The sequence below is a fragment of the Anomalospiza imberbis genome, chromosome 2, assembly GCF_031753505.1.
Source record: "Anomalospiza imberbis isolate Cuckoo-Finch-1a 21T00152 chromosome 2, ASM3175350v1, whole genome shotgun sequence".
In the NCBI taxonomy this organism is placed as follows: Eukaryota; Metazoa; Chordata; class Aves; order Passeriformes; family Viduidae; genus Anomalospiza; species Anomalospiza imberbis.
In genome coordinates this window covers 34,820,172-34,841,034 of record NC_089682.1, presented here as the reverse complement: position 1 = coordinate 34,841,034, position 20,863 = coordinate 34,820,172, and the positions used below count along the sequence as shown (strand labels likewise).

At 38.6% G+C, this 20,863-nt stretch overlaps 1 protein-coding gene across 11 annotated transcripts in view; it reads left to right on the top strand.

Moving 5' to 3' along the window:
• POU2F1 (POU class 2 homeobox 1) overlaps window positions 1-20,863 on the top strand; it is a 112,534-nt gene that overhangs the window by 61,604 nt on the left and 30,067 nt on the right. For 3 of the 11 annotated variants that reach the window (XM_068180519.1, XM_068180521.1, XM_068180514.1), the window contains exons 3-7: window positions 4,679-4,779; window positions 7,652-7,705; window positions 9,337-9,492; window positions 11,125-11,304; window positions 17,122-17,248. In XM_068180519.1, coding sequence (XP_068036620.1) covers window positions 4,679-4,779; window positions 7,652-7,705; window positions 9,337-9,492; window positions 11,125-11,304; window positions 17,122-17,248 — 618 coding nt within the window. The remainder of the gene's footprint in view (window positions 1-4,678; window positions 4,780-7,651; window positions 7,706-9,336; window positions 9,493-11,124; window positions 11,305-17,121; window positions 17,249-20,863) is intronic. The other 8 variants (XM_068180520.1, XM_068180516.1, XM_068180518.1 and 5 more) reach the window with 8 other exon arrangements.

Genomic DNA, 20,863 nt, shown 5'->3' with positions numbered 1-20,863 from the left:
TACTTAGATTATGGTTCTGGGCTCAGTGCATACTTGAGTGAAAAGAAGTCAGCTTTCAGCTCAGATGCTGAGGAACTGGAAGTGCCATTGATTTTCTGTCAGTGCCTGTGCTCCCCAGATAATGCCTGATGATGATTTTTATAAACACTCAGAGTTCTTATTTTTGTAACTTCCTCTAACTGTCTGCTTTCCAGTGACATTTGTAAATCACTTGAGTCTGCTGTGTAAACACTAATAGTCTATCTTTTAAACTTCAGTGGATGCTGTTTTGGGTCATTCCTGTTTTTAAACTGTAGTGAGATAATGTGAATTGAAAATGTTAAGAGAAATTACTGTGGAGCGTGAATTTACATTTGGCAGAGCTGGTGTTCTTAGGAAGAAAACCCCAACAGTTACCACTGGTTAAAGATGACAACATCAGCAGTTTTCTGAGCTATCAGCTAAGTTTCATGGAAGTTAACAAACTTGGGTTTTTTATTTTGAGCTCTGACTATTTAAGAAACATTGTAAAGTCCCCTAGTTATATTGGTCACCATACAGTGCCTGAAATATGTTATGACTTTAAATTTTTTGTGCTAACTGGATTTCCCTTTTAAATATCTGAAAAACCAACCCGTGTTTCAGACCAATTAAAAACAACAACCAAAACATATGAGTGCAGGAGCTGTTGGATGGCTGTTTCCTTAAGAACATGTATTGACCAACTGGTCATCAGTATTGCACAGTTAGAGGAATCTTTGCCAAGCTTCAGTTGTGGGCAGACAGTCTACATAGTATCTGCTGGAGAAAGGAGAAGTAAGAAAAACATCTTACCTTACAGTAAATGGACAGCCCATTTGATCTCCTTTTTATAGGCAGCGTAAAATTTTCCAAAACAGCTCAGCTTTCTTGTTTGTTTAATGCATCTTCTGTTGTAAGAGCTGTGTGAATGCAGAACTGTGAAAGCCAAGGTTATAATGACTATGGAAACTGTACTATTATGACATTTGTTGACATAGCAGCAAAATAGTAATTATTGTAAGTGTAGTATTTGGAAGGATTCTAAGGATATTTGTTTGCATTGCTTCATTTCCAAAGACTGATTTTCCAATTTCCGTAAGAAGGAAGTTCTTAGGAGAGACACCATGAACTGTTCTTCAACTGCTAAAATCGGGCAGTTACCAATGCTGAAGTTGTTGTTTCCCTATCCACATTTCCTAATACCAATTTCTGAGTATTGGGGGTATCTCTCTGTCTTTCAGCAGAGAGAGGGAGAAAGAGGTGACCTGGGAAAATATGGTCCTAGGAGATGTCTTCCAGAGCAAAGTGCAGATACCCACTCCAGCTGGTTTTGAAATTTTCCTTCTCCTTGGTTGCCTTCCCTTCATGAGTTCTTTCTTGCACCTTACTCCACATCTCCCCTGATCTGGAGTTCCTCACTTCTCTTCCTTTCTAATGCAGTTTACAAACTCAGGCTGAAGTCTGATGATTATAATCTGGAATTTTGAGAGTAAATTGTTCCCCTGACTGCAGGTGCAGTGTTATCTTGCCTACTCTGCTTTGTCATGCCTTTCCCCTCTGCAGGTGCAATTCCAAAATGCCATAAAATAATCCATGTTCAGTATCTTCTGTTCTGTTCCTTTTCCTGGAGTAGTATTCTATTAGTCTTCGTCCAAACCAGCTCTGTGAAGTACCTGAGCACATGGCTGAATTAATGCCAGAATTTAAACATGCTTGGATTACACTGGACCTCGACTGTAAGGGTGAAATTCCATCCCATAGCTGGCTGGGGGTGGAACACCCAGACCAAAACAAACTGCTGGTGAACTACCAGGAGGGGCAGGACAGGGAGGATGGAGCTGCAACCAAGAAGAAAGGACAGATGGGACATGGAGAGTTCCCACTCTTTTTGGGCTGTTTTTGGTGTTGATGAGCTCTAGCAGTTATGGAAGTTGGGATGAGGATAGAAAATAGATGAATACCCTGGACTGTTAAAATAATGATACATGTGATTGTATCTGCCATGTCTGTTAATCATCACAGGGTTTTGTATTTAACTCTTACCTTGAGCAAAAGTGGCATTCCAGTCCTTTCTGTCCTTAGAAGGTGCTGACCTTCTGCTTCTGACAGCTCCATTTTCCAGCTCTGTATCAGATTTCTTGGATTCCTTGGGAGTGGTGCCACATCCTTCTGAGCACCTTAAAAGCAAGTTCTTTCATATGCTGGACTCACGTCATTTTCCTTGCTCTTCCTCAAAAGACATGGACATTGTGTGATAAATGCAAGCAGCCAGGGTAGCATTCTTTCCAAAATTAGGCTGCATCCAGAGGGGAAGAGACATTGTGCCTCCAAACACCAAAGAGAGTTTAAGATGCAAATAGTAGAACAGAGAGTAAACAGGTGTGATGTGGATTTTTTCGCCCAGAGTTTAGTTTTGGGAGGCCTGGGGAGAGTGAGTTGATGTCTTTCAAGACTGAATTTAAAGAAAATGTTGTTTTCTCTCAGGGCCTAAGTTATTTGTTGGGAGCCATGAAGATTTTAAGCTCAGTCTTGGAGCTTGCTTTGTAGATCACGTAGAAGGCTTGTTTCAGATTTTGATATTAAGAGTCAGCAGAACTGCTAACTGGAGCATTTCATCTGCACACTTGCACAGTAATGCTATTTTAACATGGTGTCATGTTTTTTGAGGCTCTTTTTGGAAGATAGTTAACTAGAACATCATCACCTGTTTACCTAAGGTGAGGCCTGCAGCTGGTTCTCTCAGAAACAGATAATTTTTTTAACCCCCACAAGTTTCCTATTGGAATGAGGAGTATTTGCCCTCCAGTAGGTTTTCTTATCTGTATTTTTTTTTTACTCCCTGACCATTGAAAAGTAATTCAAAACCTTTGATTAAATGAGGAGGTGGTAGGTTGTTTCCTTTGACTTATGGTAGCTATTTGTCAGGAATTATTTTTATATATTTAGCCAACTACTTTTTCATTCCTTTTGTATTTCTACATGGAGAGAATTCTGAAGTTTACTGGAAAGAATGAAGATAGATAAAATTCTTCTGGTTCTTTCCAGCAGACCTTCTTATATACCATTCTTTGGAGAAAGGCAACCAAGTTGCATTCCTTCAGGAGCAATTCAGACCAGTGAGAGTCCTTATATTCACTTTGAATTGTAATTTTAGACTAATAAAGCAAAATAATTTGATGTAGTTTAAAAATTGAATATTTTTAACACATCTGTGGATCTTTGGCTGCATGTATGTCTCTTAAGTTTGTAAACCTTGGCCCAAAGCATAGAATTGAAAACTTGGGAGTCAACCAAATCTTCCCACAAACAACCCCCACCAAAAATGCATCAGAGGACCACCTTAGGTATACTTTACATGGATGGTAGAAAGTTTGATATTATGTCAGTGTTTAATTGAACTGTGGCTCAATCTTTGGAAATGTTATATGTGTAAGGTGTTTGCAGGTCAAAATCACAGTGTGTGGTATCGGACAGTTTATTTTACTAATCACATTTTATGCCTGCTTGCTGTTGCAGATATTTCCAAGGAATAGCAACCACCTGTTGTTGTTCAACAACTGTGACTCTTGCTCGGTAGATAACCTAGGTTTTTATGGCAGAGAATGTAGATGATGGAAGGAATTTTGAAGTAGGAGTTGCTATGCACACCTGCCTGTGGGCACTGAACAAAATCTGATTGTCATGATGAATAAACATGCAAGTCTAAAGCTGGTTTTGCTTCATTTCAGTCACGCAATTTTAAAGATTGCATCATCTGTTCTAGAAATTCCCTGCAGCCCAACACACTTGGGAGTCTCCCTTCCTGTGTGTAGTAACAAAAAAAACCCACTTTTTTTTCTTTTTCTTCTCACACCCAAATTATTTTGTGATAATTGGGGGGTTTTCATGTCTTCTGAGCAGTTTAGGAAAAGATTGCAAAAATGTAGGAAAATAACCAGGTTTTAGTTACATGAGAGTAAGTGAAGAAGCAGAAGCAAACCTGGGCAGGTATCTTATCTAATGGGACCTCTGAACAAACTTTTACAGAGATGTAGAGGAGTCATTTCTGGAAAGAGTAAAACTGTGGCCCATAACTGCTCCATATAGATGGGATTTCTGTTTACATCAAGTGTTATTTTACCTGTCTTTTAGGGAAGGTGCCTTTTATATGTACCTTGCTGTTGGCACTTTCTGAACTTGAAGTTAGTCTTCAGCAGTTGGATTGAGGGTGCATGCAAAATGGAAACACAGTTTAATCATAGCAGCAAGCACCCATTTGGTTCTCAAACTGAGTAGCGAGTGATGGGATAGAAAAACACAGGTCATAGAATTGTTTAGGTTGGAGAAGACCTTTAAGATCATCAAGCCCAACTGTTAATGCTGCCAAGTCCCCCATTATACAATGTCCCTAAGTTCCACATCTGCACATTTTTTAAATATCTTCAGGGTAAGCATATAGATGATGGAAGCTAAAGACAATATGATGTTGATTTTGTTCAGCTGACAAATGCTCTATTACCAAAGCCTCGACTCTGCTTCCCACCTCCCTTTTGCTAAAAAAAAAATGTTATTCTTGTTACTCTCAGAGTGTTTTTTTACTATACAATGTTGAGAGAATACCAGGAAAGTTGGAGTGTTAATTCTTATTCCACTTACTAGAAGTAGTGATTAATAGTTTCCAATATCTCTCTTTCTCCAGGCACGCAAACAAACGGCCTGGACTTTCAAAAGCAGCCTGTGCCTGTCGGAGGAGCAATCTCTACAGCCCAGGCCCAGGCCTTCCTTGGGCACCTTCATCAGGTAAGAGAAGAGACGTTTCAAACAGAGGAGACTCAGCTGCCCTGGTGTGTTCCATGTTCTCTCTTTCTGTGAATGATGGGGAGTCATTTATTAGAACATAAATATGGGTATATCACCTGGTTACCAAGCGTGGATGAGATAAAGTCCTATTTGTGGCACTCACTTCATTGCATTGGCTGCAGAATGTGTCAAGATAGGGTGAGACCTCTCTGGGAGAATTACAAATCACATTTCTGGGGACTTGAGGATGCCTAAATGTTGTGGTGTGTTTTTGAGTAGGTTTTTTGTTCGTTTGCTTTGTTGTTGTTGTTTTAACCTTAATAGAGATACCACATTGAAAGGCAAGAAAAAAATTTAAATTTTTTAGGAAAGGATTGTATTGGCCCGAGAGCTGCCAAGGTTCCAAAACCTTCACTGTCTAGTTAAAAACACTCTTAGAGATTAACTAGAAAGAAAGTTGATTGTACTTACTAAGCATATATGGCTTGTGAGGTTTTCTTCTTTTACAAAAAAAGTTATTTCAGTGAACTGTTTGTCAGATGATATTCAGACTTCTAATACTATCCCTCTGTTCTGCTGCTGCTGTGTTTAGGGAATCAAAGCTGAACTTCAGATGCAGGCTGAAGCAAAATGGGGCATCCCTAGGTGAAGAGAAGTATAAGGGGCATTTTTTTGTAGTTTTTTTATCTGTTCGCACTTGATGTATGAAAACAAATGTCCTAATTTCTTTCCCTTCCTCTGCACCAAGTTAAACTTTAAAATACTGTACCTAATTGGATGACCTTGAATGTTTGAGGTCTGAGGTTGCACAGTTATTGTGGTATAATTGAAGTATTGAAGCTTTTATGCCCTCTTTTAAGAGCTCTGAACTGCCGTTATATTGTATGGAACGTTCCACACATCTTGTCACATAATTGCAATTTTCCTAGCAGATTGGTTTATATAGGACTGAGGGAGTGCCACTGTTTGAATGTGCTGAACCAATAGGCTGTTGTAGGCTGCCTTTATGTGGAGAGAGGCTGACTAGTTTTTATGGCTTGCCAGTGTGTGTTTAACATGGAGACAGATACAGCTGTTCTGCAGAATTCTGTGTGTTTGTTTTAGTCTTCGTTTTTTTATATAGATTGCCCCAGAACGGTAGTTGGGTTTTGCACAGTGCTTTATCCTGCTTTGGAAATTTATTTATTTAAAAAGTTGTCAGGATCTTTATAACTTCATGTTTGATAAAGTGTGATTCATTTCTTGAAACTGGTTCAAAGGAAAATCTCAGTTATTCTTTTATTCAGCTGCAGGTGTGTGGGAATCTATTGTCAAACTGTCCTCTGCTTGTGAGGCTGCTGTTAGTAGGATGTTATTCAACCTTAACACACAGTGCTTTGCTCTAGACTAATGCAAAATACTGAGCTGTAGGCAGTATTCAGTTACATTTTAATTTCTAATTTGGAAATGTTGGGTGTGTGGTGAAAGGGATGTCCAAATTGCATTCACAGAGATTTTCAGGAATGTGCTGGCTGTACCTGAGCAATCAGTATGTATTTGTAGTCCTTTATGTGGTGTTTGTGTAATGTTAAAGTATTATTTTGAGTATATCGTTTGGATAGCAGGGTGGTGTTATTTAGGCTATTCTCTGCTGTTAATCCATGGTAAAAGCACAGATTACATCGACTGTGTCACGACTGTGTCAAACTGTATTTTGCTTCTGATGAGGAGGGGCTTTTCTGGGAGCATTTGCTTTGATGTAGATTATGCTTAGTATGTCTAGTACCTTCATCTAAAGCAGTAGGAAGTATTTCCAAGGGGACTCTTCCAAGGTTTCCTGTTCAAAATATTCAGTTATTAATTTCATGTACTGCAGTTTTTTCCTGTGCCTGAAAATATGTGGACTTTTCTTTGTGGGGACCATATAGAGGTCCTCCATCTAGAGGCAAGAGTGCTACATTTTGCTTTGCTTTATTGTATTCTTACATGTCACCTGGTTTTCAAATGAGCAGTGGTTTTCAAACATGTCCAGAGATGGAATCCTCTACAGGCTGTTACTCTGACCTTTGAAAGTGTTGGTAATTAATTACAGAGCATTCCTTCTTTGTAACTAGGGGTGCTGGTAGAAACAAGGCGAGACTGATGCGAGACTGATTCAAATAGGTTTCAGTAAATGAAAATACAGCATTTTTTGTACAGAAGAACTCCTCATTAGAGATAAAAAAGCACTCCAAAAATCTCACCTTCTGAATCATCCATTTTTCCTTGCTGCTCACCCACAAAACCACCTTTGGGCCTGTTAATTACAAAGATCGAATTCAAGTTTGAAGTATACCTGAATCAATACAGCCTTTGTAAAATGTCTCCAGTGCTCTGTGTTGAGATCTTCTTTTCAGTGGCTGAGGGCTGCAAATACTTGAATGGGTTAATTTGAGGGAGAGTGGTTATGCTCTAGGTTCTGTGCTGTGCACGTGCTTGTTCATATCAGAAAGCTGATGAGTGCAGTGTTGGGGTGACCCATTCTGAAATGGGAGTAGAATGACAGTGAGTAGAGCTTAATGCCTTGCCCTGGAGCCTGAATTTTTCCAGCAGGAATAGGACTAGTTGGCGTGTCCACACCAATATGCTCTGTTTCAACTCCATCCATGGTAATATCTGCATCCTTAGGCAGGGTACTTTTTGTAAGAGGTAGATAAACAGCACTGTGAAAGAGTCTTCACACATCTGTTTCAGCCTGGAGTGCAGCCCCTATTCCACTGATTCAGGTGTTATAGGGGCATGCTCTGTTCCCGGGGGAGTTTTTTTGGAATGCGGGTGGGGAGATTGTTCTTTTTACATTATTAGATTTCTGTGGATTCTACATTATTTCATTTCCATTTTTGCACTGTTGTAGGTCCAGCTCGCTGGAACAAGTTTACAGGCTGCTGCTCAGTCCTTAAATGTACAGGTAAAGACAGTTACCTTCTGCTGCTCGTCCTTCTCTCACTCCAAACAGCATCAGTAGAGATAGTTCTTAACCTATGATACATTACTCAGTTTTTTCAGTCTGACTGGTTTTGCAAGTTATAGGTATGAAGGACTAACACTTCTACAACTGTAAATCAGGTTCAGGATTTGTAAGTAATCAGGCTCTGGAGTTGTTTAAAACATGGAGTGACCATAACTTAATGCTGAATTTTAGTCAGGTGTGGTATCATGCAATCCTTAAAACTTCAGGAATATTTCATGTTCTTCTGTTTATTAACTTGCTTTAAACACGTAGTGAGTATTACTTTGCAATTTGTCCTTACTTCTGGTAACTGAATATAGGAATATAACCTAGCATTGACTATATAATGTGCCTAGTTCAGACTGCTTGTGTAAATAACACACAGTGATATCAGAGCAATTGTTGTTTAATATTGTACGTGAGACAACAAAGCTTTCAAACTTTCCTATGATGCTGAACACTTCAGTTTATCTGTTAACATCCTACTTCGTCTCTGTACTATATTAAGGGGCAAGGGATGCAGTTTTATTGACAACTGGTTTCAGTATTGCATGTTATTAAAGAATGTAGGTAGTGCATTACATGAAATGCAATAGAATGTGGACCCACTTATACATAATAACAATTTGGAAAGAAGAGGAGGTATACTGACCTTCCTTTCTAAGAGGAAGGAGGCAGAAAATTGCCTTGGTTGCCATGGTAAACTTCCATCCCTGAGAGAGATGTTGGCAAACAGGCTGTATCTCCAGTGCAGAATGTTTACAGTCCTGTGCTGTAATTATCGCTCAATGACTGGCAGAATTAATCAGAGCCTTTATGTTAATTAGCCTGCTCTGCAGTCCCCAAAACAGGTGGTGGAAAATATGCAAATCTATGCAGAATTGTAATGTTCTGCATAACCAGTTTTAATTATCATAAAATTCTCTCTCCCTCTTCATGCACTTGCATTTCCTCCTTCATGTCTTCACAATTTCTTCTTTTTAAAAAAACAAACAAGCAAACCACAAAAATAAATCAAAACAAACTTGAATCTTTTAAAATAAAGCAGTATTCAATTAAATAAATGCGTTGAGTATTTAAAAGCACTGTATATATTATATATCTTGCTGTAGGTAAAGAAACCTGTGAGGATTTTTCAAAAAGGTTCTGTATAAGCCAACAGTATGATGACTTAGAGGTACAGGATGGAGATAGAGAAAATGGAAACACAATCCCCTTTCCCTCGTTCCATTGTTCAGGATTTTAGGCAATGAATAATTTTAACAACCTTCCCTTTCTTCATGGTGAAAGGTAGCATCAGCTTCAGTTGCATGGTGTAAAATGAAGTAAGACCTGAAAATAATGTCAGAGAGTTACAGGAGACCAGAGAGTCTCTTTGTTTTGTTTAAGCTGCATTACCTACAGACATGTTTCAGCAATTGTAGCTGAGATGGTGGGCACACAGAGCCATTGCTTAAACACACTCTTAAAATAAACCCAAGGGCTTTTCTTATGCAGATGAAAGATTCTTATTGTGCAGTGTTGAGATAGCAGCGTCATACATTAACATCTGTTTTACACTATAAAGAGTTGTATTTTTTTTTGACTAGTCTAAATCTAATGAAGAATCTGGGGACTCTCAGCAGCCAAGCCAGCCTTCCCAGCAGCCTTCAGTGCAGGCGGCCATACCCCAGACCCAGCTCATGCTGGCCGGAGGACAGATCACCGGGGTAAGAGTTACCCAGGGATGCTGCAGTCCCACACAGGTGTCACTGCAACTTCCTTTAACGTAGGAGGAACTTCAGTGGAAGTAGCAACAGAAAGTATTTTCCTAGAAAAATAAGCAGACTGTTATATTTGGGGTTTGTCACTAAGTATTTGCTTCCGAACAACAGCAACAAAGAATTCTCTCTCTGTTCTCAGTATCCCTTCTGACCCTGCAATGAAATCAAAACCTGTTGTTTTACAACAGTTACAAATGAGACACTCACTGATGTGATAAAGAGGAATTTTTATTTTTTTTCAAGATTAAAATGAGGCATGGGAGAACAAGACAGAATCTTTTAGCTGGGTGAAGAACAAAAATTATAGGAATTGTTAAATTTTTCCTCTTCTCAAACACATTTCTTTTTAAGTAACTTTATTAGTACTTTCCTTAAGCCTGTTGAACCCATTTTTTTTAACCTACTGATTTTGAGGGGTTTTTAATTGCAAAGCTTTGGGAGAATATATGGGATAATTGTTGTTTTAGGCTTTCTGGTGTTTCTGAATTGTTATAAAGGCTTTCAGTCATTTCAAAAAAGAGCAAGTTTGTGAATGGGCTGGTTAAAGAATTTGCTTCCACATAATCAGCTTTGCAGCATAAGAGTTTGTGTGTTAATAAGCTTAGGGCAGTTGCTCCAACAATATATTTATGATTTGAAGTGTTAGGTTAGATCATCCCTACACTTACATGAAATGACTTCTTAATCTCAGGCTCAATTGTTAAATCTTCTCCTATGTTACTATGTAAATAAACATCCTATTTAGTTTTGAGATAAGCACTGAAAGTTTTAAAAGTGAGACTGTTTCAATGTGTTGTAAAAACCTGGCATATTTTATTATTTTTTGTATTCTCAGAAACTACTGGTTTGTTTTAATGCATGATTGTCTGCTGTAGTGAAACATTCAAAACTCCAGGCCTATGCAGATACGGGTTGTAGTAAATAAGGGCATCAAGATTCATTTACATGTAAAGGAGAGACTGCTGCCACCTGTTTCACAGAGATAATGCGTGTTTGGGAAAGGGAAGGGATGTAAAGTTGCCAACTCTATTCTATTAAAAAAAAAAAAAAAGCCAGATGGGGAGACTTGGAGAGAAACAAATGGAGCTCATGTTCTTTACTTATATCTTAGGGCATAATGGAAATGATGGAATATGGCAGGGATTCATGCTAATGTGAAGCAGCTGGGGCGTTATCAGTTTGTTCAGTAGCCATAGCCAGGATTCCTGCTTCACATTCATCTGGCTAATCACTTGCTGTTCTACTGGGTGTAAATTTCCTTTCAGATTCTGGCAATACTGATTCTTTTCTTTTGCTTGCTGCTTAATTGCTTTTTCCCTGAAACTCCTGGTAGAGTTGTGAGGAAAATTTAGGAGCAGAGTTAGGTTCTGTAGGTTCCAATAAGTGCGAATGTTGGTGGTGGTGCAGTTTGGTTTGTGTCAGGCCTGTGGTAGGTTGGTTCCCACAGTGTATCAAGTAGCCAGCTGTCCTTCCTTAAGGCCAGAGCCCTTGGCCAGTTAGTGGAATAGCCCTAGGATTGCCTGGTTAGCATAACTAGTACCAAGCTATCTAATGACTTTGTAGCTGAAGTGGCTCTTCCCATTATTAATGGCTGTGTTTTCTAATTGTTTATAGCTCACGTTGACGCCAGCCCAGCAACAGTTATTGCTCCAACAGGCGCAGGCCCAGTTGCTGGCGGCTGCAGTGCAGCACTCAGCCAGTCAGCAGCACAGCGCTGCTGGTGCCACCATCTCGGCCTCTGCTGCAACGCCGATGACGCAGATCCCTCTATCTCAGCCAATACAGATTGCACAGGTGAGCCTTGAGGCTTGAGAGGGTGGAAAACAAAAGAGGTTTTTGACTGATTGCACCATTCGAATAAAATTCGTTGTTCCTCACTCAGTGAGTTGCTAGAGTCCTCGAGTATTGTTAGTCTTTCCTCGTGCATCCTTGGATGATGAGGTTGAAGTTTGATAGTCTTAGCAAGGAATGTGTGCCAGCTGCTCCTCAGTTCCACTGGGCTTCTGAGTTTGTACCAGAATCTGAGTAGATGCTATGTTTTCTGAATTTTCCTTCTTGTAGTTAGCGTGAGAAAGGAGAAAAACGGGTATGGAAAGATGTCCACAGAAGTTGCACTTGTTGAGACCTGCATGGATGGGAAGTGATGGCTGTGTATCAAAAAGGATGCTTGTCAGACCCAAATGGTGCTTGTTAGAAGCAAAGTGATAGAGCTGAAGAACGCCAGTTTGACTTGACCCATTTGTGTGCTATTTTGGCTTGGTGTTTAATGCTGTGCATTTCAAGACAAAGAATGGCCATTCCTGTGTGTCTGGAGAAAAACTTGGAGAATGAGTCAGGTATTGGAATCTGCCCAGTCTCATGGTCTGGTGCTAAAGACTTGTCAGTTCGGAAGACCTGCTTGCTGTAGATGTTCTGCTTGCTAGAAGCAGTAAGGAACCTCCTGGGTCTTCCAGGACTGGCTTAATTCAGTGTGGAGATTACAGTGGCACTAACTCTGTGCTTAGTGTATGTAGTGTGGAAAATCCTTAGACATGTGGATGAGGATAATCAAATGTGCAGCTTAGACATCTTGTGTACTATGAGTTAGACATCTTGAGTACTGTGATTGTCTTGCTCATGCTGAGGTCCATCTTTCCATAGATTAAAGCTCTTGGTACATAACAACAGTTTTCTTAGTCTAGCTCTGCAAAGTGTGTGGGGTATATAATCTTCAAAGTCACTGCTTCATAGAGTCAGCAAGTTCTTTAAGACTCTGATGCTTTCTGTTCAGGCTCTTTTCTCTTGCATTCAACTGGAATGAAGTGTCTAAAAAGTGAACATAAGGTCTGATTAAGGACAAGAATGGAAATGTTGCAATTGTCTGTGAAGTCCGCTGGTGAAATGTTCAATCCTTTACTGTGCTGGTCCACTAGCTGAATAACAACAGCCTGGCTGTGCTATCAGGTTTTCATTAGCTGAAGTGACAAACTTTTGTGGTGTTGGTCTAGAAGTTCTGACCTCTCTGGCTGTCCTTAGGGAGGCCAGAGTGGTGCCATCCTGTTTTTAAAAGGCGAGTGCTGATGTTGCTGTGTTGATGAGATTCCTCCCACTGAAGCTCTTGTTGCACTGTGAGAAGTCACATCAGCAAATAACACCTTTTTTAGCAAAGGATTCCACCTCACTGGCTTGATGTAGAGATGACTGAAGGATGTAGCATTCAAGGAAACTTGTAATTCTCAAGAACATATCTTAATTTTGTTAAGACTGTCTGTAGGCAATAATACAGACAGATTTCAAGAAGAGAATGGGGAATGTCCATGTCAAGGAAGTTGTTGGTTATAGCTTCTGACATCTTTCCATGCACCTGTCACAGAGTTCCCATTTGATGGCATGTGAGTCTTTTAACATATATGTAAGCAATCCACAGGTGTGTGCCTCTCCTCTTCCAGGTGTGCAGCTTAAGATAGCAAGGTCTGCTTTACTTAAGTGTGGTGGCCTAAAATTTCCTATTGTACCTTGAACTGTCTGGCCTTAGGTTTGTCAAATAGGCCACCAAAGCACTGGATACCAGTGGTGATGCATGTGAGATGTTTCTAATCCTGCTCTCCTACCTCAGTGCAAAGCTCTGAAAATGTGTGAAGCATTTACAATTATTAGTTTTGTACTGGCTTTTTCTCCAGAACTTAGAAAATCTTCAGAGAAGTGTTTGAAGGGAATGGAAAAGATCAGGCATGTGCTATCAAATAAGAGTTTCTGAAGGCAGCATTGTCTGATTTATGCACGTGAGTGAGCTAAAGGCTCTCTGAAAAATAGCATGTGATCTTATAGTTGCCATGTGCAGAACAAATTAAAGTTGTACTTGTTTTCTGATGTTTTTAATTACTTAAATGCTTGACTTTACAATTAATGTCTTTTAGGATAGATTATTTTGATACATAAATGAGCTTGGTTGAATCTTGTTAACTGCTCCTTATGATGAAAGTGCAGGGCATAAATTGTGCAGGTGTTGGATATAATTTGAGGTACTTATGGAAAACATCTACCATCTAGGTTCATAGGTAGATAGCACCATGCTTTTTGATCCATCTTGGCAAAGATTTGTAAGCAGTGCTCAGCTTTGTTTGTGTTGCTATTGTAAATATATAGCTGATTATACAAATAGCTTAATGTTTGTTTTAATTGATGGGTTTTGAATAATTGATTAACTGGCAGGTCTCCGCAGCAGGAGGATTACCATATTTATTTTAATTAACTAATTGCAAAAGCATGACTTCTTTAATGTGCACTGCAGTTCATGTAAGGTATCTGCTGCAGCAGCCTGGTGAGGAGCTCATGCTGCTCCTGATTTGACATTAAACAGTTGTGTATCAACTTTTGGGGTTCTTTATAAACTTCCTTGTTTTCAGGATCTGTGATCTGTATTTATATGATGTAAATCTCAAAATGAGTCAGATGCTTAAGTTTGTGCTGAAGCTGTAATTGGAAATAATGGCATTGAATTTAGAAATTTAGATTTTTTTTTTTAACAAAAAAAATCTTCCTCACAGCAAGACATAGCACTTGACAGATTATTCTGCTGAGGTAGGATTTGGATTGTTTTGATCTTTTTAAATTGCTAGGCAGCATGAGAAGACATGCATGTCTCCCTGAAAGTCTTTCCATCTCTTTCCATGTGCTTGTGCTAGCATACAGATTTTAACACTGAGGAAAAAAAGATCAGTATAGGAAAACAGTGTCAGGTTTGTTTGTGTGTTTGCTATTGGGAGATATATTGTAATGGTATAATTAACTAAATAATAAAACTTTCCCAAGGTGGAAATAAAGTTGGATTTCAAATGCATTTGAGGGGCTGGTAGGGCTATTTAGGAGTGATTAGCCTTGGAGGTATCATTTTCATTTTGCATTGCAGAATGATATTTCTGTATTTAAACAAGACTTAGCCAACATACCGTTTACCAAGGCAGATGCACAGAATAAGATTGCTTATATCAGTTCTCCCTGAGGCCTCAATTTAAAAACAGTTTTCTCATATTAAAGTGTAAGAGCCTGATGATAAGAGCTGTCATGTCTTGGCTGGGTAGCCAGTGTTATGAATATATAGTCTTAAACAAAAAGCTCTCCTCCTTTGGTCTTACAGATACACTGTCACTGTTTCTTTGTATTCTTTCTTGCATGTAACTCCATCTCCTGTGGGGGTGCTTCAAATCATCTGAGATCTCCGTGGTCATCTGGGGTGATTTCATTTGTTTGCTTTTGATTGGGAGAGGTCCTTAACCTATCTGTTTTTCCATTAATACTTTTTTTTTTTCCACAGTGTCTTCCCAACTCTTCCTTTTGTGTTTATGTTTTTTTTCTCTTATCTACCTCTATTTTCATCCTGCAGCCTCTCTTGATTTCCTTTCCTTCTGCCCAGTGTTCACAACCTCAGTCAGCTTGCCTAGCTCTTTCCATTTCTGTTTTCAATTCTGCATCCATTCCTCACATCCATTCCAGTATGAGCCCCCTCTGAGCTGGAGGGTCAGTACTATCTGCAGAGGCAACCAGCTGAGCATTGAAAATCAGTGAATAAATGAGTGGAGATCCATGTTGTGTTGAGCTCAAGAAGTAAGAGGTTTTGGTTGCGGTTCTGACCAATGTGATATTAGGATAAGAAGTCATAAAAAACATAGAGTTCCAGGATAGAGCTGGAGTAATTATTGGTCTCTTTCAGGAAGGAACTTTGCCTTGATTTCATAGGAATGGTTGCATTATTTCTGCAATTTTCTGAAAGCAAACAATACCATTGACTTTAAAACCACTTTTTTGCTCGTGGGCGCTTTTTAAAATTTTACCATTCTCTTATAAAATGGAAGTTTCCATTTCTTGAAGACCATTGCTTGATCAGTCCATCTGGTGTCTGTCTACCATATTATTACACTGCGTGCTTTTGACTTAACAGGGCTAAGTAGCCCAAGTGATTGATGACCAGTGTCTGTGTAATGCAGGTTAAGTAGTCGTTTTCTTATAAAGCCTGTCTATTGTCTCATAAATCAGTGGACTCCCTATTTTTTCCCCTCCCTAGTCTTCCTTTCTGACATCCCCCACCCCTCATCTCCAGAAGGAGATTGTTGCAAGTTTCAAGTTACAGTTTTAACAGGTTTAAAATAATGTAAGGTCACAGATAGCAGCATTGTGTAAGAAAGAAGTTCTCCTTGTCAGTCTGTCTTGACTTCCCATCTCCAAATCCACTGCTGGCAGTGAATGGCCTGTCCCATTCTCTGGCTGAGCAGGTTGTGGGAGTGCTCAGTAACCTGCATCAGCCCAAGGAGCAGCTCTTTGTTCCTCTGGTTCACTTGAACTCAGGTGTGTTTGGGGCTGTGTGAAAGTGAGCAGCTCCAAGCAGCCACACTGGGCACTGCTGCACCTGAACACAGTTTCTCTGCAAACAGGGACCTGAATGACTTCCCTGAAACAGAACTTTGGGGGAGTCTTCTTGTCTGCTTGGTTTGCTTTGTGTAATGGGAGGTTGCAAGTGTGGGAATTTTTTCATTCAGGCTTTTTTCCACCTGTTTGGTGAGTATTTTGAAATAGATTCTTCCTGGAAAGATGGAAAAAATCCAATAAGTGTGTTTAGATAGTTTTCATGGATTACCACTGTTATGTTGGCTGACTTCACAGTGTGTTTTTTAAATTTCAGTTGCTCTTGCTATTGTGCTGTTTGGACCTGAAAGATAAAAGGTTATTTAGAGGGAACAATATTTTTAAGCAGTTCTCTGTGTTTTCATTCTCCGGCTAAATGTCAGGTTGAAGCATTTTTCTTGAAAACTCAGTTTCTCAGAGATTAACATTTTACATTGAGACTTGTCATTTAATTATAGAAAATTAATAGTCCTGAATGGTTTAAATACATAAAAGTGGGGTTCTACAATAATGTAGTGTTTTGGATTATTCCTTTTAACCTTTCATTATAGTCATATCTATTAAGCTGTAATTTGTTTCAGAACAAATGAAATATATTTACTAATTGAGTTAGCTACTTTCTGAAATTTGAACTGAAGAACCAGAGTGCTAACAAGGAATCTGTAATATTTTGCTTTCCTGTTGTGGATTCAGATGGTAATTGTAGAGTGTTGTTACAAAAAAAAAAATAGCTCCCAGCTAATATGCTTGATTTGTAGCAGAGTTCCATCCTCAAAAAATAAGTTTGAGAGATCTTTGTGCTGATAAGTTTAATGTATTTGAAAACTCCTGAATTTGTGGGGGAAGGGAGATTGATTAGTGTATTTGTTTTGTTTATAAAGCAGAACAGTTCTGGATATACTTTGCTGGGTTATTTAGTAAATAACTCTCGTTTTAAGAATGAAAGTGAAATTCAAATTGCCATTCTAAAGGATATTCAATAGCAGGACTTCTGCTGTGTTTGACATCCACTTTTATCCCTAAATATCAGCCTGGTTGATAGGAAATCTTGTATTGGGAATAATTGCTGACTTACATGTCTAACACACAGCTCTTTCTTTTCTTTTTTCTTTTTCTTCTTTTTTTTTTTTTTTTTTTGTCTTCTCTTTTTTTTCTTTTTTTTTCTTTTTTTTTTGTCTTCTTTTTTTTTTTTCTTTTTTTTTTCTTTTTTTTTCCCCTTCCCATTTCCTTAAGGATTTACAGCACTTGCAGCAGCTTCAGCAGCAGAATCTCAACCTGCAACAGTTTGTGTTGGTGCATCCAACAACCAACTTGCAGCCAGCACAGTTCATCATCTCACAAACGCCGCAGGGGCAGCAGGGTAAGTGCTCCTTGCCACAAAAACAGATCATACATAGCATTTTTTAGGGGAGAAAGTGAAATTCAGGTGGTTCATATCAATGCCCAGCCCTCTCCCAAGCAGTGACTCCCAGCTAGCTTTTCTCCCCTGGGCTTATAGCCTGAGTATGAGACCACATGGTGTGGAATATCCCTTTGGCCAGTTTGGGTCAGCTGTCATGGCTCTGTCCCCTGCCACGCTTCTTGTGCCTCCCAGCCTGCTTGCTGGTGGGATGTGTGAGAAGCTGAAAATTCCTCCTTGACTCTAAATAGTGCTTGGCAATTACTAAAACATCAGTGTGGAATCAACACTGTTCTCATCCAAAATCCAAATCACAGCACAGTACCAGCAGTTAAGAAAATTAACTCTATCTCAGTCAAATGCAGGACAGACTGGAAAAAGAATACAAAATCAAAAGTCCTTGTGGGAGTTTGGAAAAGTACTTAAGCCTAAAGAGGGTACAGTGAATTTTGCCATAAACTGAACTAATAATTAACACCTTGGGAAATGAGCTAGAATGCTGGATTTGTGTACCAGCTCTTACTATAATATTTTGGCAGTGCACTGGGTACGACTTCCATGCCAAAGACAGGGCAGTGGTAGGTGGTGCTGTGTCAGAGCAGTTAAGTTGTTGTACAGCAGCTTTGTTCTGAGGACTGATGTGTTCAGGCTGCAATGCATCACGGTGCTGATTGCACCCCATTTGCTGATGCCCACGGAAAACTGCATTTAGCCATGGCTTCTTATGCTGATATACTCCAATGGCCTTTTTTCCCTCCTTTCTCTTCTACATGAACTCTACTCAGTTGTTCAGGTCTGGTAATCCAAAGATTCTTGCTCAGAAGGCAAATCCTGTTATGCTTGAAGAGTCCTGCAGAGCCTGGCTGTCCTATAAAGCAGCTCTTTGCACCTCATTTTTTTCTGTTCCTTTCAATTTTTTCATGCATCATTCCTTCTTACATACTATGACTTGGATAGAACTGGCTTTCCATTATGCTGAAGGGCTCTTACTGTCTGAATGCTCTCACATTTGAATAAAGGGTTAGTCAAAATTACCTTCCTTTTAATAGGACTTGATTTAGGAGAGATTTTATACCAGCACTGGAAGAAAATGGCTGAAAGACTTATTCATGAAAGCATTTAGTGATGTACTGCTTTCTTAAAATGAAGCAGAACTTGTAAACTTAACATACTTTACTAAAAGAAATCAAACTACTAAAATTATCTCAAGAATTCTACAAAGTAGGTGCTTGGTTGTTTTTTGGGTTTTTTAAAAATTATTTTAAGAAAAGAGAAGCACAAAAGCATTGTTTTGAAAAACTCATTGGTATTGATGTCTGCCTACATTTTTAGCTAAATTCTGCTGGTTTTCTAATATACCTTTGAAGATGCTTTACAGAAAGAAAAACTAAGAGAAGCAAATTGTATTCATCCCCCAAAATGAGTTGTTTGCATTATAGAAGTGAAGGCTTTCTTGTTTGCTTAAAATCTTCTGAAGTAGAATAAGTACTAGATGAGATTTTCATAGTACCTTTTCCAGAGGCCATCCTTGAAAAATCATTTCTTCACTACAATTTAAGACCTGCATATTGCTGTCATCAGTGACGCAGTGTAGGTAGAGACATCATGTTTTACTGGTAATGTGCAGCCTGGACAACTGAATAGCTCAGAAATGTGGGAAGATTTATATGCTGAATTCTGACCATAGGCCATTAGCGTGTGACAACCTTCCAAACTGAAATACTTGAATAGATCTCATTTTCTTTATGAGCACTCAATGATAAAGCAACATGTATGTCATAATACCCCTTATATCACTTTTTGATGTGCTTTTTTGCAGTGTTTCATGGTTATTGTTAGAAGATTTCAAATAGCACATTATTATTTATGAGAAAGGTTGAGAAAGTGTGTATTTTCATTTTGTTATTTGCTGTTGCATCTGACTTTTCCATGTTGTTCATGTCCTATTGCTCCATTAGTCAACTTAATAAAATAATAAATAGTCTAAAGAAACTAGCATAGAGTTTTCTTCAAAACCAGTGGCATTCTTTTTTTTTTTTTTTTTTTTTTTTTTATGCTTCATTGGTACTGCATGGAGCTTTATATATGTACACATTTAATAACGAACATAAAAATTCAGATTTGTGTATAGATTATGTATTCTGGAAGAAATTTCTTGTTTTACAGACTACACTACATATTTTGTGTATGCCATGTAGTCATGTAAATGAGAAACACTGCTTTTAAAGGAGAAGAGCTTTGAGAGAAATAAGTGAAGAATAGTGTATCTAAACAGGATTGTAAAAGATGTAAACATTTGGTGAAGAAAAACGTTTTACTTGAAGAGGCGAAGGGGTACAGAGAAATGCAGTCATCAGCAATTGTATTTTGATTCTTGAAAGGGTTGAACATCATGAGCCGAGATCCAACTTTTGAAAAAAATTAGGAAATTCAATACCTAAAATATTAATCAATAATCATGATGTTATTCTACTATCTTTCTTCAACACACACACTGTAGCTCCCAGCAGCAGATAGGAAATTTTCCCCATAAATCCACTGCTGTATGTCTAATGTAGTCACCTTCCTTTTCCACACGATTTCTGGCTATTTAGGGGCTTACATGAAACAAATTTTTAAGTTCCCATTTTTCATGGCTGATAATTGATAACATCATAACTGAAAGAATTGTTTCAAGCCTCAGCAGATATGGAGAAGATTGAATGGAAATAGAAATTTGGAACATTTTCTTATTCAGCGCAACTGTTGTTCATATTATTGTTAAAGTCACCAGCAGGAATGTAGCACCTTGTAATACCTTTATATCTCTTGTATCTGTTCTTGTATCTAATAGAGCTGTCTCTAAAGTAATCAATTTAACATCCCTTGCTACAATTAGAGCTGCTTCTTAAAAATATTACCCTCATCAGGTGACTGTTCAGCTTTTTACTCGTGAGATATTGCTAATACAAATCGTATCAGGAAAATTCTGAACAGAGGGGGAAATGGTGCTGTGTTTAATATAAATTAACCTTGCAAACAGGAGTTGTTGAGATCTAAGCAAAGATTGTATCACAGTGAGATTTAGAAATAGTACTTACAAAGAAAATATCCATAAAGGAAAATGTGCAAGACAAGCTACTAATTAACTATAAACATTGAAACTGGATCTACCTAGTCTCAAGTTTTTGCTATTTATTATTAAAGACTGCCTTTATGATTTTTTTTTTTTAATTGTAAAGTTGCCTGGGCCAAATCCTATCCTGTTTTCTTCTTTCCTATGTGTTATACAGACTTTGAGACCTCACTCATGTGGAAGTCCTTGTAATGGCTTTGTCTTGCAAGCTAACTTCCAGTGAGAGGATGAACAGCTTTGGCAGAGATAAAGCAGTCAAGTTCTTACATGAAAAAATTCACTCTTTTGAGAGATCAGTTTGGGATGAATTATGCATTATGCTTCTGGGCCAACTTTTTTTAAATTATGCTGAAAAAGTCTGTTCTTGAATGTTTGTTTTATCTTTTGTTTAATTTTAGATAGAACTGAACCCCAGATCAGTCCTAGGGGACTCTTGGCTGGCAGGAAGAGTTTTTTGACTT